This window comes from Phyllostomus hastatus, unplaced genomic scaffold (genome assembly GCF_019186645.2).
Source record: "Phyllostomus hastatus isolate PE091 unplaced genomic scaffold, TTU_PhHast_1.1 phas_contig_159, whole genome shotgun sequence".
Lineage (NCBI taxonomy): Eukaryota > Metazoa > Chordata > Mammalia > Chiroptera > Phyllostomidae > Phyllostomus > Phyllostomus hastatus.
Window position 1 is genome coordinate 9168462 of NW_025333640.1, and position 26869 is coordinate 9195330.

The window sequence follows — 26869 nt, forward strand, 5'->3', positions numbered from 1 at the left end:
CTCTCTCACTTTCTTAAGATCTTCAAGTTAATCAAAAGGGGTTGATTTTTGGTTACGAGCTGCTTACCAAACTGTCTGAGAGAAAACTTAACTTCTTCTATAATTTTTAAAAGAGAATAATGAATAATTTGGGTTATCTCCTCAATAACTTCAACTAAGTCAAATTTGCTCTTTTCCTCCCAACGTTATGCTGTCAAAACAATAGATCAAGATTCTTTGTAAGTGTAAATGATGGTGTTAGTGTGAGGTGATTTTATTAGTTCCTGTTGTTAGATAACAGTGTAACAAAATTTAATTCCAATTTCTACTTGATGACACAGACATATTTTACTCTATTTTCAATTGATATTTATAACTTGCACACTATATGTAAATTGGGAGATTAAAAATGTTTCAAATATGTAACTGTGTGTAGTCTATATAAAGAAAAAGGAAAATAGTGTCAAGTATAATTTAAAAATTTAAAAAATTTGTAAAAAAGAAAAAAGGAGAGGGAAGGAAGAGATGAAGGAGACTTTTTATTTTGTCTTTGCAAAGGAAAACTTTAAAAATGTTTCTTTTAAAAATTGAATTGAGTTTTGAATTGATATTTCAAAAAGAAAAATATGATCCTGTGTTTCACGGAAAATCACTTGTTTTAATAAAAGATAAAAACACTTTTTGTGGCATATGAACCACAAGGTGGTGCTATAATTCCATGCTGGTACTAATATTTTAGAAGTTAATTTTAAGAGTTTTTCTTTGAAGTTCTTGATTTTTATACATTTTTTGTAATTGAAAATATAAAGCTGACTGGATTTGCTTTAGAATGTTTACTGAAACTAGTAAATGTGAGTTTTTATGTGAACTTTAAAAGTTCATAATTTTAAAGTCTAATTACTCAGCATGTACTAGAATAATAAATATGCTTTCTTAACAGTTATTTCTACTAAGAATTTTATCTTAATGGTAATGTTTCATGTTACAAATTTGAAAGTACACACATATAATATAAATGGATGAATAAATAACATACAGTCAGATAAACAATAATAACAAAGAAAAAGTACTCTCCTGTTTCCTCACAAAAAATGGAATAAATTTTCTTGAAGATTATCCAGGATGATTACTACATTTTTATTTATAAAGTTAAAAAATAATAATTTATTTAGTAATTTAAAGTGAATTTCTTTTTTCTCTTGATTTAACTTCATCTAAGACATTTTCTCTCTCCAAAAAAATATATTACTTCCCATCACTTAAAAAAAAAAAACCCCTTCCCGTGTACTTGTAACAGCGGGCAGCCACCATCTGTGTCTCTGTGGCTGGTCCGAAACGTGTCACTGAGCAGAGCACTGAAGTCCTCACCACGTTCTTCACAGAACTCGCCGACCTGCTTCTAAATACCAAGGGGGACTCACACCCGCACTTTCTCAATGTTAACTGAAAATGCGTTGCTGCTTTTTCACTAAGCATTAAATCGCTATATTTTTGTTTTATTTAATTTTCAATGAGCATTTTGAACTTTTCATTACAACATACTCATCAGTACAGATGGCAAAATGGTATGTACGACAGCCTCCTGGGTACAATATGCAAGTCCCAGTTGGAGTGTTTCCAACAGGATGTAAACTATGGTCCTGAAGCCTGTACTTTAAAAACACATTACTTAGCACACTGCCAACAAATGTCAACACAAAAATACGGTGCTATAATGACTTCACTCTGTAAAAGAAATGTACTGGCACAGGAGTTTTCCTAGGAAAAGTAAAACAGAGAAAAACCATACAATCACAGCACAAAAATATTTAAGCATTTATTCGACACTAAATGAAAAAGCTCATCTACTAAATGGAATTAAGATTCTTAATAAAAATATTCTAGTATATTAAAATTTATAGAGAATTCTTAAAATATACAACATGTACCACAGCTAACATCCTGGAAAAGTTCATGTAGAAAAATTCTGTAATTAGTGACTTGAACCTTTTAGTAATTCAGCAGTTTCTTCAAACCTGAAAAATAATAAATAAGTAATACATTAAGTACATAAATGTCATGAGGCATAGGTTTTAAATTGCTAAAATTATACTTTTGAGTCTAAAATAAATTTCAATATTTACCTTATTTATAGGTATAATTACTGTTAATAAATTAAGTATACCATAGCCAGAAGAGAGGCATAAGGAGGAGTCCATTAGTAGTTTTTATTTCTTGGAGCACAAGTTATTTCAGTACTTCTCAAATTTCAAAAAATATTATAGTTTTTAAAGTAGTTAGGCTACCAATAACTTAAATATAATTTCACATTTCCTTTCAACTGCTCTTTAAATATAAGTATCATTTTTAGTATTACCTCACTGATACCTTACTGAAAAATGCTAGCAATACTTTAACAATGCTTAAAATGTCTCTAAACCATCCATCTACACATATTATTTAACATTCTGATAAATCAGTTATCAAAAATAGATAATCCTCTTGATTAACTATCAACCAAAAACATCTCTGCACCCTTTAATCCACAATTAATTCCATTATCGATGTTTTACACCCCCGGCTGGAAGCCCAAACAGTGACTCGTCTCACACACACATAACTGTGGGTGGATTTATTATCCACTTGGGTCCTGAAGGAAATTCCACACCTGATCTAGAGACCTTCAGGGTTTGAAACACATATGCACATTATATATACACTGTAACCCAATACGATTCCCCACAGAGAAATGAATTTCTGCTGCCCCTTTCTGTTACTTACATTTTTTTCATCCTTTCCATTTTCTGGATTGTTGTTTCCTTTAATTTAAAAATCAACAAATTTAGGCCATTTCTCCAAGGAACCCATCATCGAAGACAGATCATGAACATATAAAACACAGTCCAAAACCTTGCATCAAATACTGTTTACTCATCACAAAGAATTTTTATGGGAGATTAAGATTTACACAGTTTCACTACTATTCTTGCCAAGAGATCTACAACTAAATCTAATGCTTGCTTGTTCTCCTGACCTTAGAAAGGAAATCCTCTAAGCAGTTGTCAGTTTTTCTTACCTCTGAAATTTCTTTCAAGCCACAGTAATTAACAACTGAAGTTCTGGGTGTTGAGTCTATTGATACTGTACTATTATAACCAGAGGACAGAGGAATATTTGCTTCCTTTTCTTTGCTCTTTCTCTCTGTGGGGAAATTAATTTTTAGGTTATCTTTTCACAGTGGGGTTCTAAAAATTTTATGTGTATGTATATATATATATATATATATATATAAAAGAAAAATAAACATTTTAATATAAAATTGTTACTAGTGTACAGATAGATGAGTATTTAATATTCTCCTAAGATAATGACTTACATATAAAGACCTAGATGTTAAAAACTGGCCAATAATTACAAAAGGCAATATTATCTTTATCATGATAGCCACCAATTATTTGAATAAACAGGCAAGTTAATTAATTTTAAAACATAAACTACTAACTCATGGCAAATCTTCCCCACCACTGACTCAATTAACTTGAGTCAATTGACGAGGTGCACTCCTGCCAAATCAATCAACAGGCTTGAGGACCATTTGGCTGCAAAAACATGCTCCTCGACGCCCCCCCCCGCCCAAAAAAAGAACACTCCTTTAACAGTTTTGTTTTAACCCAACACAGACCACCTCAATGAGGGAACAAAGTATTATCACATGAGGACTGAAAACAACTAAAAATACTTTTACATTCCTTTTACTTTCATCTGTCCTACAACCAGGGTCTTTTGTCTATTTCTCTTGCCTATTTGCTCCATTCCTCTACTCACTCATCAGCATGAACTTGGGTAAAATGCCCAGCCCAGGCTCAACATCATTTTATGTGACTATCCTTGGTGTGCTGATTCCAAATTTCCAAGGAAGACAAAATGATTTGGCTCAACGCTTTTTGTACTGGTGTTCCCGGGATGAAGTGTCCACTCTTAACCCAACAACTTGAACTCAGGGGTCAAGACCACATGGCCCAACTTTGAAGACTAGCTCCATCCCACTGGTTTAGCAGACTGTAGGCTGTTTACAAGTTACCGACAAATGCATTTTCTTCTCTAACATATATTATTTACATATGAAAAGCTACTACTTGAGTTTAAATGAGAAACTTGGAGAACCATTTTTATTACTTTATAGCATCTAGTAATTAAAAGGGTAAAACATCTCTAACAGTTTGCAATTTTGTACACTAGAATTTATTCAACCACTGTGTCATGCAAAATATGTAAGGTGGCTTCTTTAGCTATCTCTGGTGTCAGTAGTCTGTAAGTTCAGTATTTTCTTTGTTCCTAGGAGCTTTGCATGTTCTAAAATGTAAGTTTTGGGAGTACTAAAATTGCCAAATACCTATATAAAGTATTTTCCTAAACTCCTAACTATACCACCAGTACTAATACTACAAGAACTTACCAAGTTTCAGAATATCCATGTCACTAGTAGAAGAATAATCTTCATTCATTTCATTATATTCTGTATAGTCATCATTCTGGAATAATATAGTTTAGAATTTAGAATGAAATGAAAAGGATAATGTCCTTATTTTATATTATTACTGCTAAGCATACAATATAAAGATAACATGTCAGTGTTTAAATATTTTTAAGTATTTTACTTATAAGCAACACATAAATATTTCTATGTATAAGAAATCCTAAAAATGTGAAATCAGACAGCAACCTTCTTGAATCTACTAATTTTACTTTTTAGGAAGGAAAGATAGGCTAGGATGAGAAATTGAAATCCTGAGTAAATCGAGAAACAATTTCTCAGATTTGATAAGGCAATGGAAAATTTGGTAATTGTCTATATAATTTACAAGTTGGTTGAAGGAAATGAGTGGGAGAAGGAAGTTCTAATTTTAATTTTTCCTCTCCTGCCCACTTTTTCTTCACCCTGTAAAACAAACCATTTGTCCTATCACAGGACATAAAATAATTTCATGGCCACAACAACAACATAAAATAGGTGGTGTCTAAACAGGACTCCCTTCCCACCAAACATTTTCCCATTATCTTAACATTCTTTGATTTAGCATTTCCAAAGGAATACTCATCCAATAGTAAATAGAAACTTCACTGTAACTGAGATATTCTATACATGTGAACAAAAGAAAATACCTTTTTGGACAGAAGCAGTTCTGTTTCAAGAAGAGTGACACGACTGAGAAGATTAGTCCAGGTTCTCTCATCTACCATCACTTTTCCTTTCATTTTTTCTTCCAAAGAGTCTAATCTGCTCTCTATCTGAGTCAGTTTCTTAAGTTTTTCTTGGCACTCAGCAAGCATACTATGCAATGCAGTAATCTCAGGATTAACTTTTATATCCTAAAATGATTAGAAAGGTTAGAAATATTACCCAAACAGAAATTCCTTTAGAAGTCAGTGTATTCCCATTTCCATGGTGCCATTGCAATGGTTAAATTAGGCAACACAGCATGCGAGTTGAGATTGCTACCTATGGAAGCAGACTGTCTGGGCACTTAGACTAGCTCATCTATGTATGACCTTGATGCTTCAATTTCCTTATTAAAAAAAAAACAGTTCCTACTTCATATGGTTCTTGTGAGGATTGAATAAATTAATTTTCATGAGGTTCTTTAGAACAACACTGGGTGGCACAAAATACTGTCACTCACTAGCTTCTTGTAACAACACCTTGCACAAAGCTAAGAGGAAATGACCAAGAAATGACAGTGCATTAGAACTGTTCAGTTTGCTATAAATAGGAAATAAGCCTAATGGCCATTTGGTCATTTTTATAAATACCAACTGTATACTAAAATGTGTAAAGGTCACAGGCAAAAAAAAGACAGAAAAAAGAGTTTTAGCAGAAGCAAGAGTAGACACTCTAACAGGGTCTGTGGCAATACATTAACAGAAAAGATTCACTAACAGAGAAGAGAAAAGGACACCAAAGGCCCAAAAATTAAAAGAGGCAGTAGTGTACCAATTTTTTCCATTCATCAATATAGGGAGCTGAGAGAGAACCTCCACTGTATTAAGCAGTATATCTCTGAATCTCATTACACTGTAAATTCCTTGAAGGCAAGTACTATGTCTTATTCATCTCAGCATTGCCCATAACACTTAGCCCAGTACCCTAACTATAAGCAGTAAGAAATATCTGTCAAGTTATTATCAGTAAGATTTACTGATTCTTAAGTAATTGTAAAAAAGACAATGTGTCATGATTAATAATTCAAAAGACTAGAGATATTCCAAAGATTAGATGCTGATGCAATCAGGTACCTCGAAGTAAGAAATATTGGCATGTGTTAAGGAAGTCCAAAATGCTTACTTGTTGCTCCGACTTGATTTCAGGGACCTTTTCTTCAGGATTCTTTATTTCGGTATCCTTTATCTCACACACAGTGAATGTGTCATTAACATCTGTTACTGTGCGTAACGTATCCTCAGGAATGTTCACACCATCTTCATTGTAGAGGTGACGGATCACGACAGCCTTCTTCTGCATGAAGAGGAATGTCACGGCTGCTTCGATGTCTCCCTCACACAATTATTTTAAGCATACACAGCACAACTTTGCCAAAGAACATTTATCCTCCCTTTAACATTCATAAAAGCTTACATGCCACACATAATGTATGTATCAAGTATTAATTAATCTATTCATATTTTATGTGTGATGATGAAATTATGGTTATGATCTTTTAAAGTATTTTTATAGATCAGATATAGAAGTATTGAAATATGTCTTCAGTGATGTCTGGGATTTGTTTCAAACTGTTTCAGATTTGGGGGAAAGATGCAGGGAAATGTGGTTGTGGTAAAGATGAAACAAAATTAGCAAAGAGTTGATAAGAGGCTGAAGCTGGGAATGAGTGCTTTTGTAAATATTCAAAATGTTCCATCACAAAAAGTTATTTTAAAAATAATCTCATCATAAAAAGATTACCACATAATTCACATATAAATAACCAAGAACTGGTTCTGTGAATAAAACTCATTACATTTTTTAAAAAATTTTGTTAAATCACAAACATCAGACTTTCAGCTAAGAGTTCACACATAATAACGCCAAAGGGAAGGTCCCAAGGGTGAGGACTGGGTCAAACTGTGTGTTTACAGAGGACTTGTTCTGCCACAGGTGCTCAAAGCAGGTAAGGGCAGAGGAGATACCCATCAACAAAGATATTACCACACCAGCCCCAAAACCAGATTATAGGTTTGGGAACTGTCAATCACTGGATACTTCATATTCCTGATAGAGAAGTATGAACATGGGTAAGGGAATCATCATAATCCATAACTAATGGTATGTTCCTTCTATGTGCCCATGTTTTAGGAAGACTGAATACATAATGAGGAGTAAGCATTCATAAGCACATAGTATAACCTTCCTAAGTCATTGTTTTCTATGTGGGGAAAAAATGCAAACATAGGAATTAAAAATATGAAGAGAAAGTTCAATGGGAATTTCTACCCTCTTTTTATAACTTTTGGAATAGTCCCCCGAGAGCATGTGACATGCATTGTTAAAAAACACGTATAGTACAGTATTTAATTGGAATGGCATACCAGTGCTAGTTAGAAAAGTGAACCCGTACATTTGATTAACTGGGTAGGTAACTCTGAACACCAGGACACACTCTCTGCACTCTCCCACCTTGCCTGAAGTCATAAACCTGCCGGTGATGTCAATGCCGACAGGTTCTACAGATGTTTTCTCACTGCTTGAAGAAGGTTCTGGCTTAACAAAATTGATTTTTTTCCTTTGTTGTGAAGGAGTCTAAAAAAAAGCATTAAGATGTAAAAAATTTTGTGTGAAAGCGTGATGTATATTTCAATTCTGTTACTTCAATTTTTGTATATGAAAGATGACTATCAAACAATGAGTCTGTGAAACTGTAAGTCTTTGAAAACTAAGAAGTGATAAAAATGTCCTCTTTGAACCATTAGTTCAGGACTAGTAGCTCCAAGTTTCAAGTGTGTAAATACAAGTGACTAGTGTTTCAAGCAAACACCAGGTATTACAAAGTTACACAAACCTGTGAATAACTCAGTAATTATACTACGTATTAATTTGCTATCTAGAGTATTTGATTTTATACATTAAACTACTGGCCACTTAGCATAAGTTAAAATCCATTAAGAAAATTACCTTCTCAATACCACTCAACTCCTTGTGCTTTTTTATCACACAATTCAAAATATCACAAATAATCTGGATTTTCCATTCTGCAAATCCACATTGGAGAAACTGCTTTTTCGTCAAGATTGGTTTATAATTAAATTGATCACGGAGAAGCTGTAAAGAGGGAATAGATCAACAAAAAACTGGGAACAATTTCTTTCAAAAATCCAAAATAATACTGACTACCTGGTTAGGATGACCTTTTATTTAAAAGGTACTGAAGAGATTGATAGAAATGGTAAAAGTCATGACCAGGTAGGAGAGGTATCTAGGTGGAAACAGGTAGCTAGGGATGTATCAAAGAAGAGATAGCTGTCCAGAGAAATGGAAAAATAGAGCCAATGATCAAAAAGTTCAAATATCCTCACAGGTACTAGAAATACTCCTTAGCTCCTGTAGAGTAAAAAATACCATGCCAGTTATGTCAGAAAATCGTAGTTCTGTTTGTTTATAATTCTTCCACTAAATGAGTTTTTTAGAGAAGTCAGTAGGCTTCTGAGTTTCAATTTCTCATTTGTAAAATGAAAGTAACAGATGAAATCAGTAATTTTTAAAACCTACTCTTGAACCCTAGGATTTCTTAGAAGTACCTCGTAGGCTTCCATAGAAGTTTTCTGGGTGAAAGGCAAGGAAAGGAAAGATTAAACAGAGGCCCTACACGTAAAATCTCCCATTGCACCAAATGCAGCTTACTACTGAAAGAAGAAAAGATTTCACTTGATATATGAGTTTTACCATTTTTTAAAAAGTTTAAGAAAACCCAAGTACTTGAGTAAAAAATCATGATAATAAGTAGGGTTTTAAAAGATCCAATATGAGATTAAGTTCGGTGTCTGTAATACAAGTGGAAATACTAAGGTAGATGTAAGACACAGTCCCAGATCACAAGGAACACAAAATCTCAGTAAAAGCTGTGGTTCATTCTCACAAACAACTAAACTTATAATTCTATGAACTGCAACCATTACTCAATAAAACCACATTTCTCTCTAACTTCTGCCAGCATATAAAATTTTACTAAAATTTGATATAAAAAAGGGTGAATGATAACTGATAATCAACGTTTACAGCTTTTTTTAATAGAGTGATATTTGATATTCAACAGAGTATGAAACATAAAGCAAACTTCAGTTACACCTTCATGGCAATAGGCATGGCATTTCAATGAGGTAAATGCGTATGGAAATGCTCTGTCAACTACACATGCTGTATATATATTTAAGAAGGTATTATAAAACATTAATATTAAAAAATCAGTAACTTCTAAAACAGTTATTGCCCCATAAACATAAATGTACCTTATAGACAGTGTCTATAAAGCGCAAGTCGTTCTTTGCTGTGAGCTCGGCATTGGACTCCACCAGAAGCTCCGCTACGTAAGATGAGTAGGAGGTCAGGGAGTAGCTGATGATGGGCAAGCATGCCGCCGTCTCTCCCTTTATCAAACTGTTGGGGGGGAAATATTTTCAGTGAGCAAAATTCCACAAAGCTGGATAATCAGGGAAATAGAAGAATTATTGTCAATAATTTATAGCTTAGTACTATAGCCATAATGATGAAGTGATGTACAAGACCCTTTAGATTCTATCCCCTGCATTAGACCAGTCCAGCCAGATTACTATGAAATCCTATTATTCATATACTCAAACACTTACAATAGTTCTTTAGTACCAACAGAAAATCTAGTACATTTTCTCCTAATAAAACCAAAGTACCATCGTACAGCATTCAGGTGAACTTTACGTTCTTCCAAACACTTGTTACTTTACCTCATTTGCTTTTTACCAAAACTGCAAAGGGAAAATACTATGAATTTTATGTTACAGAGGGAAACAGGGTTGGGATACTGTAAGTAGCTGATCAATAGCTTCTAACTGCATCAGGCTCCTTTGAAATCTGTACTTTATTTCAGATTATGCTAATTCCTCCAGTCTAGAAAGGTATCCCACTTTTCTCTATTATTCATTCTTCATACCTTACTTCTCAGATCCCAAGCTTTCCATGAAGCCATCCTCACCATTCTGATCCATATTTCTCTCTCCCAGAATGACTCTCAGGCTATTCAGTGTCTGATGCCTCATGATCTGTCTTGTACTGTTTTGTAATTGTCTACACATATGAATCTCGTTTTCTGCATGTGAAATACCTTCAGATTCTCCCACAACTAACTGAGATTGGTTCAATCAGCCAGTTATATTTGTTCAACTGAAGTAATAATACACACATAAAACATTTTTTCCCACAAAATTCAAGATGTAAACAAATTTTCCTATTCCCACTCCTTTTTTTTTTCCTGGTAAGACAGAGAACAAATATATGATGGTAGCATTACAATTTGTTTTTCAGGACAAATATAAATTGTTTCTATTTTATGTTTATGGTACAATAATGTTTTACCTTATGAGAAGACTGCTCTGGCAATCTTGTCTATCTGTAAGACAGTTTTAAAAAGGAAAAAAAAAAAACCTTCTGAACAGCAAAATCTGTCCCACTTGATGCACATTATGATTAGATGATGGCCAAGTCTGCATATAACATCTCATATAAACAACCTCAAAAGTCTTGGTCATCTCTCTTCTAATAGGGACTTTGATTAGCAACGGTAAGAACAACAGACGGAGGTGGGAAGTGGGCTGCTGGAGGGCGGGTGGGCCCAGGGAAAGGTGAATCCAGAGGGTATTGGAGGGTCAAAACTGCCACCATGACTGTGGTTAAGAGAAGCAGGATGCTGCAGCACATCGACTACAGGATGAAGTGCATCCTGCAAGACGGTTGTATCTTCACTGGCACCTTCAAGGCTTTCGACAAACATGAATCGATCGTATGTGATTATGACGAATTCAGGAAGATCAAGCCAAGGAACTCAAAACAAGCAGAAAGGGAAGAGAGTCTGGTCTGGTGCTGCTTCTAGGGAAGAACCTGGTCTCAATGACCGTAGAGGGGCCTCTCCCCCAAAAATACTGGCATCACCCGACGGCCACTTGCTGGAGTGCTGGGGGCCCAGGGATCCACAGAGCTGCTGGCAGAGAAATCCCAGCTGGTGTTCCCATGCCCCAGGCCCCTGCAGCACTTGTTGGACCAATTTGTGGGGTTGGTGGGCCCTCCCGACAGGTGACGACCCCACAAGGAAGAGGCACGATTGCAGCTGCTGCCACAGCCAGTATTGCAGGGGCCCCAACTCAGTACCCACCAGGCCGTGGGGGTCCTTCCCCACCTAAAGGCTGAGGGGCATCTCCTCCAGGCATGATGGGTCCACCTGCTGGTATGAGGCCTCCCATGGGTCCTCCATTGGGGATCCCCCCTGGACGACGAACTCCAATGAACATGCCCCCTCCAGGAATGCAGCTCCCTCCCCGGGGAATGTGAGGCCTTCTTTGACCCTTGGTCACAAAGTTATGAAAGTAGCTCCAGAGGCACCGCCCGGTTCCGCAGGGCCACGTGACCACAGACCTGTTTGTTCGTTACACTGTTGTTCTACAGTCTCACCGTTATTCTGCAAGTCTTACTTCTTACAGATTGTTTGGCTTCCCTTTCAGGGCCCCTCTCTAAGAAATGCACCCACCAAGGCCCTAGAGACTCATCTTGGCCCTCCTCAGCTCTTTGACTGTTTCCCGAAAGACTGTACCTAGTCCTTTTATTGCCTTGTGGCCTATGAAACAAATTTACAATAATCTCTGAATAGCCTCTTTAAAAAAAACAAACCGTAAGAAAAATAGGTATTATAAACTGGCACACTAAAACAAAAAATGAAGAAATTTTAAAATGGAAAAAAGTAGAAAGGATCAAAATATGTGTGTATGGGGCTGTGTCAGGCGGCAATCGGAAGCAGCAGCAACAGTTACCTATCTCAACAGGCCCTGCAGTTATCACTATGTTATGGAACAATCTAAAAACCGTTTTTCTTGACACGACCATGTGGTTTTCATCCTTTATTTTGTTTATGTGGTGAATCACATTTATTGATTTGTGAATACTGTACCAACCTTGCACTCCTGGAATAAATCCCACTTGGTCGTGGTGTATGATGTTTCTGATGCATTGTTGTATTTGGTTTGCTAACATTTGGTTCAGGATTTTAGCATCTATGTTCGCCAGGGATATTGGCCTATACTTTTCTTTCTTTGTAGCGTCTTTATCTGGTTTTGGAATTAGGATAATGCTGGCCTCATAAAATGAGTTTGGGAGCCTTCCCTCCTCCTGAATTTTATAAAATAGTTTCAGAAGGAGAGAGGTGTGAGTTCTCAGAGTGTTTGATAAAACTCAGCTATGAAGCCAAACTGATTCAGAAGTTTGTTTGTTTGGAGGCTTTTGATTACTTCTTCGATTTCACAAGGTATAATCTGTCCATTCAGATTCTCTGATTCTTCTTGATTTATTTTCGGAAGATTGCATGTTTCTAGGAATTTATCCATTTCGTCCAGGTAGTCCAGTTTGTTGGCATATAGCTGTTCACAATATTTTCTTACAGTCTTTTGTATTTCCTTGGTGTCAGTTGTCATTTTTCCTCTTTCATTTCTGATTTTATTTATTTTGGTCCTTTCTCTTTTTTTCTTGATGAGTCTGGTTAAAAGTTTGTCAATTTTGTTTATTATTTCAAAGAATCAGTTCTTAATAAATGTAGAAAAAGAATTTGATTAAATACAGCACCCATTCATGATAAAAACTCTCAGCAAAGCGGGAATAGAAGGAACATTCCTCAACATAATAAACGCCATATATGACAAACCCACTGACAGCATCATACTCAAGGGGCAAAAACTATAAGTATAGCCCTAAAGATCAGGAACAAGACAGGGATATCTGCTCTCACCTCTTATTCAACATAGCCCTAGAAGTCCTAGCCACAGCAATCAGACAAGAAGAAGAAAGTCATCCAAATTGGAAAGGAAGTAGTAAAATTGTGTTAGTTGCTGATGACATGATACTGTACATAGAGTACCCCAAAGATTCTACCAAGAAACTACTAGAACTGATAAATGAATTCAGCAAAGTAGCAGGATACAAAATTAGTATACAGAAATCAGTTGCAGGCCAATAGCAAAGTAACAGAAAGGGAAATTAAGAAAACAATCCCACTGACAACTGTTTCAAAAAGAACAAAATACCTAGGAATAAACCTAATCAAGGATGTAAAAGACCTATACTGGGAAAATCATAAGACACTGAAAAAAGAAATTATAGAAGACACAAATAAGTGGAAGCACATACCATATTCATGCATAGAAAAAATTAACATCATTAAAATGTCCATACTACCCAAAGCAATCTATGGATTTGACGCAATTCTTATCAAGATTCTAATGACATATTTTACAGAACTAGAAATAATATTTCAAAAATTATATGGAACCAAAAAATCTCCTGCATAGCAACAGCGATTCTGAGAAAAAAGAACAAAGTTAGAGGAATCATGCTAATATCAAATTATACAATAAAGCCATAGTAATCAAAATAGCATGGTACCGACATAAAAACAGACATATAAATCAATGAAATATAATAAAGAGCCCAGAAATAAACCCACATCTTTACAGTCAATTAATATTTGACAGAGGAAACATACAATGGGCTAAAGACAGTTTATTCAATAAATAGTAATGGAAAAATTGGACAGATAACATGCAGAAAAATAAAACTAGACCACCTTCTTACACCACAAACAAGAATAAATTCACAATGGATCAAAGGCTTAAATGTTAGCTCCAACACCATAAAAATCCTAGAAGAAAACATAGGCAGCAAAATCTCAGACATTGCCAATAGCAATTTTTTAAATCAGATCTATCTCCCCAAGCAAGGGAAACAAAAGAAAAAATAAACAAATGGGACTACCTCAAATTGAAAAAGTTTTTTCACAGCAAAGGAAATTATCAACAAAATAAAAAGACAACCCACAGAATGGGAGAACATATTTCCCAATACATCTGATAAGGGGTTAATATCCGAAATTTATAAAGTACTTCCAAAACTCAACACCAAAAAAAAAAAATTAAAAAATGGGCAAAGGACCTAAATAGACACTTCTTCAAAAAGGACATACAAATGGCCAATAGACATATGAAAAGATGCTCAATGTAACTAATCATCAGAGAAATGCAAATTAAAACAACAATGAGATACTATCTCACACCTGATTTATTGATGGCTGTCATCAATAAATCAATAAACAACAAATGCTGGTGAGAATGTGGAGAAAGGGGAACCCTTTTGCACTGTTAGTGGGAACACAGACTGGTGCAACCACTGTGGAAAGCAGTATGGAGATACCTCAAAAGATTACAATTAGAACTGCCTTTTGATGCAGCAATCCCACTTCTGGGATTATAACCAAAGGACCCCAAAACACTAATTCAAAGGAACATAAGCACTCCTATGTTCATTGCAGCATTATTTACAATTGCCAAGATATGGAAGCAGCTCAAGTGTCCATCAGTAGATGAGTAGATAAAACAACTATGGGACATTTACCCAATGGGATATTACTCAGCCATGAAAAAAGAAGAAAATTTTACCATTGTGACAGTGGTACCTGGAGAACCACTTTTACTGATGGACCTGGAAAACATTATGCTACATGAAATAAGCCAGTCAGAGAAAGACAAATACCATATGATTTCATTCATATGTGGAATCTAGTGGACCAACTGAACTAACAAGGAAAATGGGAACAGGTTCATACATGGAGAACAGATGACAGCTAGTGGGGCACTGGAGGGATTAAACAAAAAGGAATAAGGACTCCTGAACATGGACAAGAGTGGGTGATTGCTGGGCAGAGGGGAGTATAAGGGGATTCAATGGTAATGGAAAAAATACAATAAAGATTAAAACAAGTAAAACAAAAGAAAATCAATTTTCTAAAATATTAAAAATTAAAAATTACTGCTCTCAATGACACTCAGGTCAATAAGAAAATCAAATGTTTAAACATTGTACTCAGAAGAAGGGAAAATAATTGGTATCTTAGAATTATTCCTATACAAAATGTCCTTTAAAATGTTGATGGTTGGTGTGGTAAGAAAAAAACTTGGCTACTCAAACTGGTTAAGTCCTGGCAAGAGTACACAGTAGATATTTTCCTGTTTTGAGGAACCAATCTATGATTGACACATGCTATGGAAGCATACTATGGAATACTTTTCGCTTCTCATATACAATGTTGATAGTATCAGCCACTAGAACTCAACTTTCTCCCTGCTCTCCCCACTACCCTTTCATGTGCAGTCATCTCTTGGTGTTAACTTTCCTTACATGCCATCAGAACATCCATTTTTATGTGTAAAGCTCATTACTCCAGGTTTCTCTTTAGTTGGTTAAACCGAGACTCACTCTATTACATGAACAATTACTAATCCGGACTTGTTCCTTGACACTCATTGAATAAATGTCTAAGTAGCTTCTAATATGTGCCAGGTACCAGTCTATTCTAGATGTGGGGATACTACAGTGAAAAAACTAAGTACTAGATGTCAACTTACTTCCCAGAGGGGGATTATTTCACTGATGAATAATCCCAGGTTAAAAGAAAAAAGTATTAGGGGATAGTGGATGGCAGGAATACCGTAATGCATTGGCATGAATATAGAAGAAATGTGTGTTGCTACATTCCATAAAAGCAAATCATATTTGGAAACTGGAAACTAAAGTGAAACATTCAAAGTGGGGTCTGTTATATGAGTTAGCTTAATCCTCTTCAGACAAGGTATAAATTGCCATAAGGAATCTATTAAGTAGAATCTTCCAAATCCTAAAGAAATACTATCCAACTGAATGTGAGAGGGTGGTGAGTTATATAACTAATGAATTCATTATATTTCTATGAGTTTAAAGGTTGTACACTCAAGTATATTATGCTGCTACTTCTAAAAGGTATTTTAAATCTCTAGAGTTGGACTTTTTGTGAAATCAATGTCTTTACTTACATATACCTCCATGTCAAATATTATATCAAATCATTACCACAAAGATTACAAATTGAGTTTCATATTATAGCTTACCCTACACAATCCACCTCCTGAGGATAACTTAGCAAACGAAGCACTTGTTCTAGGTTCCGTAAGCTTCTCTTTAAGTCACCTGTCGCCATTATTTAACATTACGTTCAGCCACTATTTCACCTAAAAATAAAAATCCATAAAATACTGGTTAAGTCTGTATATTTTTGAAGTTTTTCTGTTCTATCTTGTCATATCTCCTATGGGCACTTACCATATATATCTTATCTTAGCAATTTCTTCCCTAACTCATCTTCCCTACTGGTCAAGTACTGCCTAGTATCTACCTTATATTCCTGAATATAAGGTGTGCTTTTTCCAATATTTTTCCTTATAAAAAAGTTTGCCTTATGTTCATGCTCTTATAATGTGTCTCATATATGATACTCCCCCAGATAGTGTATTTTGAACAACAAAGTACCATTTGGGAATACATATCAACCCCAAATAATCTCCATCAATGACTATTTTGGAGGCTTATAAAGGCTACATGAAAAAAAATCAGTAAAAAATGAAGACAAATTTAGCACAGATATATAGTCATTATTCCCAGGGCTCTGATGTCACACAGTTACCAATAAGATGCATTGCTTTAAAAAATATTAAAAATCATATATATTAACCAGAACACACAGAACTAGTGGGATTCCACATGACAGAAGAGGTATCAACAAAATTTTGGAAGATGAATGAGTGATAACCAACCTAGCAGAACAGAGATGGGCCAGTCCTATCTGTCTATTTAGGAGAAAACCAATAGCAGCAAGACAGGTTCAGAAACAAGGAGCCCCTGACAGTTCTGTGAGGAGTGAGGCCAGGGGGTGCTGAAACAACGTAAGCATTGGCAAGTTCACACAAAGAGCTGCTAAATCCTAGATTTTTACTTTCCCTCCTCTCTCTGATACGTAGCTTGCTCAGCTAGACCACTACCTCTCTGCTTCTCTAGGTTAGTTTATAAAGATGTTTTCCATGTACATATAAGTTAATTCTTATACTTGTATGCATAGGTACTGGAACTGAACAGTTAAGTAAATGGAAGGCTGAACAGTAAGAGCCAGGTGTCTCACCACTGGAGTGAGAATTTACAGATAAGGCAAGGGAGGAGACTAGAATAAGCCCTGACTAGTGGATCAGTTAGAGACACCAGTATGAACTCATGTTTAGCTTAATATAGATACAGACAGTTTCATATTGAAATATTTATAGATGTGTGGGTATCGATAGCTTAGCATATACACATATATTTCCTTTTTCTGCCAGCTGAAAGTGACTAAAGGCATCGACACCCCAGTAGCAAAGAGCACACATGGCATCCAGATCTTGGTTGTAATGCTATTCTCCAATAAAAGGAACCAGGAGTTCCTGGAGAAACAGCCAATTCTAGGACTAGGGCAGGAAATATGCAGGATGAACCATTAGGTAGGTCCAGAAAGTAAGGAAGAACACACAAACAAACAAACCAATCCGACACTGATGGGGGTATGTGGAAAAGGACACAGGAACTAAATGAAATAGCTAGCTCCTAGTGGTCAAAGCTAAAACAATTTGGAAAAAATTAATAAAATAGTATCAAATTGTTATCCAAAGTCTAAAACAAAACAAAAAATCAGTATAATTCAATACATTCAATACAATTAAAGAAAAAAATCTTATAATCATTTCAATACATGTAGAATAGGCATTTGACAAAATTCAACACTCATTCATTGTATAATTCTTAGGACATTAGCAGTGGAAGGGAACTGCCTGCACCTGATAAAGGTTATCTACAAAAATCTCTTGCAAACATCATACTTAATAGTGAAATATTAAACACTTTCTTCCTGAGATTGGGAATGAGGCAAGCTTACCCAGTCTCATTATTTCTATTCAACACTGCACTAGAGGTGGTAGATAGTACAAAAGTGCAAGAAAAGAAATAAAAGGAATAAAGACTAAAAAGGAAGAAATGAAAGTTAATAACATAATTGTATATAAAAAAATCTAAAGAAATAGGTGAATTTCTATGGTTGCTGGATAGAAGGTCAATATACAAACACCCATTGTATTCCTGTATTCTCCAAATAATTAGAAAATGTTTAAAAATTATATACGTATATATAGGAGACTGTTCTGCATGGTGTGGGCCCAGCTCCCACTTGGAGATGCACAGGACCCACATCCACATATAGGTTCTCCCGTGGGGAATCAGGCCTGCATTGTACCTCGACTGCTATGAGACTTGCTTTTGCTAAAACTCCCTCACCCTGAATTGAGGCAGCAAATGTGTACTGCATTTCTTTAAAGTAACGTCCTAAAATCCATGCTAAACCTCCCAAGGACGAGTGTAATCAGTTCAACCACTTTTCCCTTGGCATTTGCAAATATCCCTCTTCTGTGATGTGATTAGTGGCATCCTCTCCTTTGTTTTCTGTAAAAGGTAACCACCTAAAGCGAACCTGTGCATAGTAAATGAGGACCATCATGTAATGTGCCCAGAAAAGCAATAAAAGCTTGTCAAGGCAAGGGCTGAGGCTTTTTCTCCTCTTGAGAGGAAAGCCACGCCGTCCCTTTTCCTCCGCAGGACTCAGTAGTCCGTGTGAATTTGTGGAGTCTCACCCATAACACCACAGACCCCACGAGCCGGGGTCCACATCATGTATAAATAATTTACTATAATCTCACCAAATAATCATACACATGTGAATAGAATAGATCTAGAAAAGATGTGTAAGATGTCAAAAAGCTATAAAACTTTATTGAGATATATTAAAGAAGCCCTAAATAGAAGAGGTATGCATGCTGATCAACAATTGGAAGACTCAATATATTGATTCATAGATTCAGTGCATTCCCTCCTGCCCACCTCTCCCTCCAAAAAATCCCTGCAGTTTTTCTTAGGTGGAAATTGATAAATTGAGTAAAATTTATATAGAAATGCAAAAGATAAAGGAAAACTATCAAAATCAAAATTGGAGGACTTACCCACTGGGTATCAAGACTCAGCATAAAGCTAAATTTGGGACTAGTGAAAACATGTACAAATAGAACAGTGGAACAGAACAGAGTCCAGAAACAGACCATGCGTACATTGACACTAGATTTATGACAGACTCGATGCTGAGTAGCCCTGGAGAAAGGATGGTCTTTTTTCAAAAATGGTACTTTGTCAGGTGAATATCCAGATGGAATGAATAAATCTTGAACCCCTGATGTACAGAGTACCTCACATTCTTCACAAAATTAATGTCAGGTTTGTTGAAGATCTAAATGTAAAATATAAGACAACCAGGTTTTCTGGAGATCACATAAGAGAATAATCTTTATAAGCTTCAGGTACAGAATGATTTCTTATCTTATGACTGGTAAAATGAAACACATTAAAATTGGTAACTTCTGTTCATCAAAATACACCTTTAAGAGAGTGGAAGGATAAACCACTGATGGAAGAGAATGCTGCCATATACATAACCAACAAAAATATTCATATCTAGAAATTCCTACAAAGCAACAAGAAAAAGAAAGACAACTCAATATAAAAAACCAGGAAAGAGACCTGAACAGGAACTTTACAGAACAGTAACCATGTGAAGAGATAATCTCATTAATTATTAGGAAAGTGCAAAGTAAATAAAAATGTGAGGTTGTAGAAGATCTGACAGCCAGACTGCTGTGAAAGGGTAATTTAGTACAGGTCACTTTGGAAAACTTTTTGGTGATATCTACTAAAGCTGGCGTTCATAGGGTCTATGAGGCAGAAACACGACTCCAAAGAATATACATAACAGAGTAACATGCTTATATATGTGTGTGCACCAAAACACATGAAAAATGTTTGACATTTTAAATAAAATGGTTCACTTTCTTTAAAACCCAAAGAAAATAATACCATGGAATTATATTCTTAAATGATCTTTTTTATTGCTTGTAGTAGGGCTTTTTGTTAGGTTCCCCAAAAAAGGTTATGACCTAGGAAGTTAATAAATAGTTAAGAGCTTTTGCTAGAAAGAGATAAAAGACATACAGCTACCTAAACTATTAGCCTAGTTAACTAGTAAGGCAAAGCTCAAGAGCACATTTTAAAAACATCTATTTGTAACTCTCCATGGATACTTTATAGAAGGAAAATAACAGATAACAATACCTTGAGTAATGAATCCTCTGGGCATGAAGCTTCTTTAAAGTGAGGTCATGACATTAAAAACAAAACAGAACAATTCATAAATCTGGTGAAGTAGAGTTAATATGATCTTTCCCCCCAGTCATCCTTCTAGCAGGTACTCAAGAGTGAAGTCATCTCCTTACACACCTTCTATCTGTACCTAACTAGAGTTAATGAGGCTAACGGTATGCAAAATCTTAAATTCTGTAAGCTTTCAAGCTTAAGCTCCTAGCCACCCAATTCTGAACCCTTTCCCCATTTTAGAAACACAGTCTCTTCCTGATCCAAGTCTCCTCTCCTTGATCAATATGGTAAAGAACAGGTTAATGAATATATTTTAATACACTTATACATGCATTTTAGTCATAATTCTTCAGCTAAAAAAGTTACTTCAACTAAACATTTACTTTTTTAGGCAGAGGGAATTTTAGGTACTGTCAAATGGGAGATTGACAGGAAAAAAAAAGAAGTAATCCTGAAATCACATTTTGCAAAATACTGGCCCAAAAGGCCAATGTTATTTAATGTGGTCAGGATGACTGGGGGTTTGATAGATGGACAATGGAAGCAGTAAGAGAGATGACCTCCCATGACCAGCCTTTACTTTCCAAGGGAAGATGTGGTAGGAGCTAATCTGGCTGTAACTACAAAAAATATACATTCTTAAATATTGTCATTGGCCAATATAGTAGGTCTGAGCTTGTTTTAAGTGTCAGACTCATCTGTCTTAACACAATTCTTCTAGGGGCACCTTTTCACTTAAGACATCCTATAACTTCAATATAAATTGTATTCCTTCCCATAAACTTTTTAATACTCCCAGATGTATATTCCACCTTTCCAATACATGTAATTTTGTTCTATTTAACACTTTATGGTATCTTTCCATCTTTCCTTTCTCTAAAGCTCGGGAACATACAGCAATGTCTCATTATTTCTACCTCAGGTAATGGGATTTCTGACAACAAAGTATGTCCCTGGAACACATCCTCTTCAGTACCAGCAGAATAAATATTTTGAAGAAGAGTAAGATACAAGTACAGCTTGGATCTGTAGGTGAAGGAGATAAGTGATAAAATAGGACAGAAAAAAATAAAGGGATACAAAATGTGAATATTATAGAAAAAAATTAGTAACTGCTCTACATTTCCATGAAAGGCTTTACTCAGTCTATTATAAAATTAAAAAATTAAGATATTAAAAGAATTCATAATCTATGACTTATGCAAAATAAGTTATGACTTTATGATTAATATTTATACTCTATAACCCTTATCAAAGGAAATTAAAAGGAGCTATTTCTCAGCTTGTAATCTAGATTCAACCATTAAGCTGGTCTCAATATTGCTTCCTCCTTCCTCCAGGAGCTCTCTGCAAGTCAAGTCTGCCCAACTGAACTCAATAGATTTTTAGTCTAGATCCATCTCATTGCTGTTAGAGGTCATTAAATGATGCCTCCCAGTGTAATGCCATTGAACTTTGAGTGACTTTTGTTCAGAATGAAGCAACTATACTGACTATAACAATTATGGTTGATAACTAAGTTTCTGACATAGGTCATAACCCTAGATACAAAAAACATATCAAAAATAGAGGAATATGGGGATCTAATGAACAAACTAAACTAATGAGCAAAATATAATCAGAGGCTTAGAATCATGGAACAGACTGACAGCTTTAAGAAGGGAGAGGGGAGGTGGGGCCTGAGTTAAAGAAGGTGAAGGGGTTAGTCAAAGAACCTACAGAAGGACCCAGGGACTTGGACAACGGTGAAAGGACTGACGATGGAAGGAGGGTCGTGGGCTGGGCAGAGTGGGTAGAAGGAGTAAAAGTGGGACAAGTGTAATGGTATAAACAATAAAATATAAAAAATAAAGTAGGAAGACAAACTGTAGAAAAAATAGAGTAGAGATGAGGAAAAATAAGTTCATAAAACTTTTTGCAAAAAGATATCAGGGATATACTGTTTAAGAGATAGAATGGTCTGGGAAAGAAAACACTGAGAAAAATTGGGGGAAAACAGAGGGAGTAAGGGACAAGTACAGAGTTCAGTGGGACTGCTGCATTTACATATAAAACTGTTAAAAGATTTGGGTAATTTTAGGAAAAAGTCTAGTATAGCCATAATTTCGGAATCAAATCGTCATGATTGATTTTTTTTCATAGTGAAGGAAAAAACAAGTCTTCTAGGAAGGTGGAAAAATACTGAAACACCAGCGAAATGCAAGCAAGGAAAGCATCCACTACTTCCATCTCTTCCTTCTAGTCAATATTTCCAAGGAGCTGGACCGCTCCGCAGCTCAGATCCAATAGGAGGGAGCAGTCAGTCTTGTAACTTCAACACCATAAATCACAACCTAATCTCAGAGGATGAGCTGCTACGATTCTGCCTTCTTCGTTGTCACTAAGGGGCGTACCAGTTGCATATATCGGCAAGCCACATCTCTGGTTTCCCTCCCACTGCTTGATTTAAACATGAAAAACCAGACCTGGTCATTCGCTCCCACCCAGGGCTTCGATAAGGGCATCGGACACAGGAGACCCCAGCTCAGTTTAAGGTGCAATCTCGCCAGTTTCCCCCGGCTCACCCAGCAGCGGCTGAGCAAAGAAGCGGGCTCCGAAGAAGACAGGGAGAGATTGCATTCACAACCAGAGATAGCCACGGGAGCCCAGCGTCCAGCAACGAGTCCCTGTGGCAGGACGGCTGCCCCGGTGTGCTGCTCGCGCCGACGGTTTGTATTTGGAACGCGGTCGAAGCCCGCCAAACACCGCGGCAAGACCTTCAAAGGTGCTAGCTTCCCACAGCTTCACGATTTCTCACTGCAGATTCCACACCACGTTTGCCCCGACCCCTGAGGACGTTGATTCTGCTGAGAGCCTTCTCGACGGCGAGCCCGATCCCAAGTGGGAGAGCAGTACTTGGCCTAGTTTTGATGCTTAGAGTGGCTCGGGATGCGAAATGAGGAAACAAGGAATTTATAACGAATTGTAAACAGCAGCAATAAACTTCTTTTTCTTTAAGGCTCATACCCCTGACGTCACTTCCGGCAACAATAGGAAACGTCAAAACTAGGATAGTCCCCAGCCCTAGCTGCTGCAGCTGGAGGTGGGCTGGTTGGAGGAATACAGTGCTGTTTCTGGGATTCTCGCCGCCGTCCCTTCCACTGGCGTGAACAAGTAAAATCTGAACCAGCTTCTTCATGGCCTGGGCACCAGTTCCCGGCTGAGCCATTTTCTTTTTGGCTAAAAGCCCCCGCCAAGAGGCCGATTCGTCGCGGCGGCGGTGGGGATCGCAGGTCGCTCAGGTACAAGCCTCAGCCTAGCTGTTTCAGAGCTCTTGCCTCTTTCCCCGGTACACCCCTACTTTTCTTTTCGGAAATAAAGATAACCGGTGCTTGCCAGTTGGCAGAAACTTGCCAACCAGCAAGACTTTGGGACCAATGACAGTGCAGAGCATCTTGAGTGACAGTGGTGATGGCTTATTGAAATGACGAATCAGTGTCAGGAGGCGGGAGTAGGTGTGTTCCTTGTGTTTCTAGGCCACTGGGGTAGAAGGTCAGCTTGGGACCCCAGATAGTGACTAGGTTTCACTCTGAAATAAAGCCGAGAAACGTCAATGATTAATCTTTTCTAACCCAAGGTATTGCTTTTCAAGCAAAAGGCGGGGAGGGTGTGCAGAGACACAGTTTTCAGTTCTTTGCATTTTCAATGATACGAATGCAAGCACAGTTAAGGTCGTGATAAATTGCCAGTTGCTTCAGTTGTCAAACTCTGGTTATAAATTTGGCAGAATCTTAGCCTGTCCGTTCGTTTCTCTGTGACTCAGCTCTAGTTTCTTACATGGGGGGAGGGTGCTCAATTAAATGTTATTAATTGGATGAAATTACATTAATGATTCCTAATCCTCATTTAAGTATTTAATGGTTGTTTTTTTAAGTTCTATATGTATTTGGTAACTTAATTATTAAACCTACTTGTTTTAACAAGTGGAATTTATCTTTTCAAGGTTCTTAGGTGTTTCTCTCCAAATTTCCAATATCATGACCTTGACTACTAGAAGATGGAGCTAATTTATGAATTCCATTTCAGCTTTTCTTCTATTAATGTTTGGCATTTGGTAACCTTATTTCTTAGGTAGAAGGGACCTGCCCTCCCCCAATCCCAGCCTAAGAAAACTGGTTTACAAAACTGAACATAATAAAGAATAAATTTTATTCTATTTTTTCAGTGTGAGTAGGAAACTTCTCATTTTTATGCAGTTAACTTGACAATTTGCCTGATGAGATACTGTATTAGTTATCTATTGCTGAGTAACAAATCACCCCAAACTTTAGCTGCTTAAAACAATAGACGTTTATTATGTCAGAGTTTTTGTGGGTCAGAAATTCATGCACAACTTAAGTGCACAACTTAACAGAGCACTTTTGGCTCATGTTCTTTCATGCAGTTGTAGTCAAACGGTATCTGGGGGCTGAGATGTCGCTTGAAGACTCCACTGAGGGGTAGAAGGATCCACTTGCACGTGCACTCACCTGATTATTTTCAGTTTATTAAAATATAATTTTGCCAAAACAAATGAACAGATAACATCTTAGTGATTATTCACTGTGGTATGTGGTATATGTGGTATTCATATGTGTTATCTCATATAATACAATAGCTGTTTGAGCATAAGTATTATTTCCCACATTACATATGAAGAAACTAAAGCTTAGAATAGTCAAGTAAATCTCAACAAGATCCTGTAAGTAATAACCAGTGAAGTGAGGATTTTAACTCCTCTGTTCCACCACGTGGGGTTCCGCCATAGGGCTGCACCACAGTATAGCAGCTGGCTTCAATCTGACAGAGTACCAAGACTGCATAGTCTTTTATAACATAAACTCAGAAGTTTATCTCATTACTACTGTCATATTGTGTGTTAGAAGTGAGTCAGTAATCCAACCCAACATCTATCTGGAGAGGATTACACAAGAGCATAAATCCCAGGATGCAAGGATCTTTGGGTGTCATTTTAGAGGCTGACTAACACAGATACACTGGCTGATAACTGAGCAGAAATACAGTCAACAGAAATGCAGCCAGAGAAAGAGGAATGCCAGACTGTAAAGAAATAAACTTGTACGAGCCCTATCTCTCTTGCAAAACTCCAGCCCCCTTTTCTTTCCCCTACTAATTATCTGAAGGGAGGCTGATTATTTGGGAAACTGCCTGAGGGATATGTGTGACCGGAATGCTTGTGTTTTTAGGGTCTACTGAGCAGAGGCCATCGCAGCTGGAGGTTGTGTGTATTCCTCACCCACTGCCATTTTATATGGTTGAAATTGTATCAAAACAAACATGAGCAAAGATAGCTTTTAAGGAGGAAAGAAGTTAAGAAAGGGTAGAGGAAAGCCTTCTGGAGTGGAAAGAATCCAGGTCAGTGGTAGTCTTTGTGTAGGTATAAGATCAGTCAGGGGTGGGACTGGTCTTACAGTGGAAATGTGTCTTGTATGTCTGTTTTGAAGTACACTTAGGTGGCAGGTACCACCTCTTCCAGCATTACTTGGATGTATGTTCCAGCACAGCTTTTGTTAGTGAGTCAAGTTTATTAGAAATTAAAAATATAGGCTTCGGGGTTTTTAGTGACACTGTTTTGGCTGTGACCCACTGTAAAATTGCCTATGCTTCTTCCGAGTTGGAAGATGTAGTAAATCCTTATCTGTTAGTAAAGTGTTATTGAAGTTAATCTTTTTTACCTCAGGGGCTTAATACCAGCCTGATTGTGTCAATTCTCAGATTGTAAATTTGGCTTTTAAATTGGGGCTCCCTATCAGGTTAACATACATCATTTATGGTAGTTTGAGGCAATGGCTGCAAAATTTTAAACAGATGCTTAAGAAAATAACACAGTTGAAATACTTACACCCACAAAATATATAATGGTAGTAACTTCTAGACAAGCTAAAATATGAATTGTAATTTATTATATATGATGAGTTTAATAGGGAATGTTTTGTGTTTACTGTGCTTTGTGTAGACTAAGACATTGAACTGCCAGAGATGATCTTTGATCACAGTACATTGAAATTAGTCATTCAAATTTATTTTATAGTTAATTACTAAACCAACTGCGACATACAGCTATCTACTTTTTCTACATTTTGATTCAAATTGGAAACTGAAGCTAATCCCTTGGCTTGCCTGTGATAATGCATTAAAGTCATTAATATTGAAAGTCTATGAAATATACATCTGACTCATGATTTAAAAAAAAAGATTTATTTATTTGTAGAGAGAGGGGAAGGAAGGGAGAAAGAGAGGGAGAGAAACATTGATACATCTATCAGTTGCCTCTCACACTCCCCAAACCAGGTTCCTGGCCAGCCGCCCAGGCATGTGTCCTGACTGGGAATGTGACGGCGACCTTTGGGTTCTCAGGCCGGCACTCAGTCTGTCGAGTCACACCTGCCAGGGCTCATGATGCTGTTTCATTGAACTATTTTACTTAAGATTTTAAAAAAGATTTTATTTATTTATCTATCTTAGAGACAGGGAAAGGTAGGGTGAAATAGTGTGAGAGAAACACGAACGGTT

General features: G+C 36.6%; 2 protein-coding genes and 1 pseudogene across 10 annotated transcripts in view; 2 read left to right on the forward strand and 1 right to left on the reverse strand.

Moving 5' to 3' along the window:
* Positions 1-616: 616 nt before the first annotated feature.
* CEP44 (centrosomal protein 44) lies at positions 617-23085 on the reverse strand. 9 transcript variants are annotated; one of them, XM_045831204.1, is made up of 13 exons: positions 22882-23085; positions 21235-21343; positions 20276-20304; positions 16156-16275; positions 9457-9604; positions 8126-8272; positions 7631-7753; positions 6302-6472; positions 5122-5328; positions 4415-4490; positions 3035-3159; positions 2740-2777; positions 617-1994 (listed from the first exon to the last, which is right to left on the reverse strand). In XM_045831204.1, exons 4-13 carry the CDS (start codon positions 16242-16244, stop codon positions 1952-1954), a joined length of 1167 nt encoding a protein of 388 aa, XP_045687160.1. In that variant the 5' UTR covers positions 16245-16275; positions 20276-20304; positions 21235-21343; positions 22882-23085; the 3' UTR covers positions 617-1951. The 9 variants fall into 9 exon arrangements, with proteins under 9 accessions (XP_045687160.1, XP_045687155.1, XP_045687157.1 ...); XM_045831199.1 differs by having other exon boundaries at positions 20276-20307; XM_045831201.1 differs by having other exon boundaries at positions 20276-20307; positions 22783-22895.
* Positions 10860-11536, forward strand: LOC123813819 (annotated as a pseudogene).
* Positions 23086-23344: 259 nt separating the features above from the next.
* Positions 23345-26869, forward strand: part of FBXO8 (F-box protein 8) — a 40347-nt gene continuing 36822 nt past the window's right edge. The window contains exon 1 of the mRNA XM_045831760.1: positions 23345-23598. The gene's annotated coding sequence lies outside the window, so the exon portion shown is untranslated. The remainder of the gene's footprint in view (positions 23599-26869) is intronic.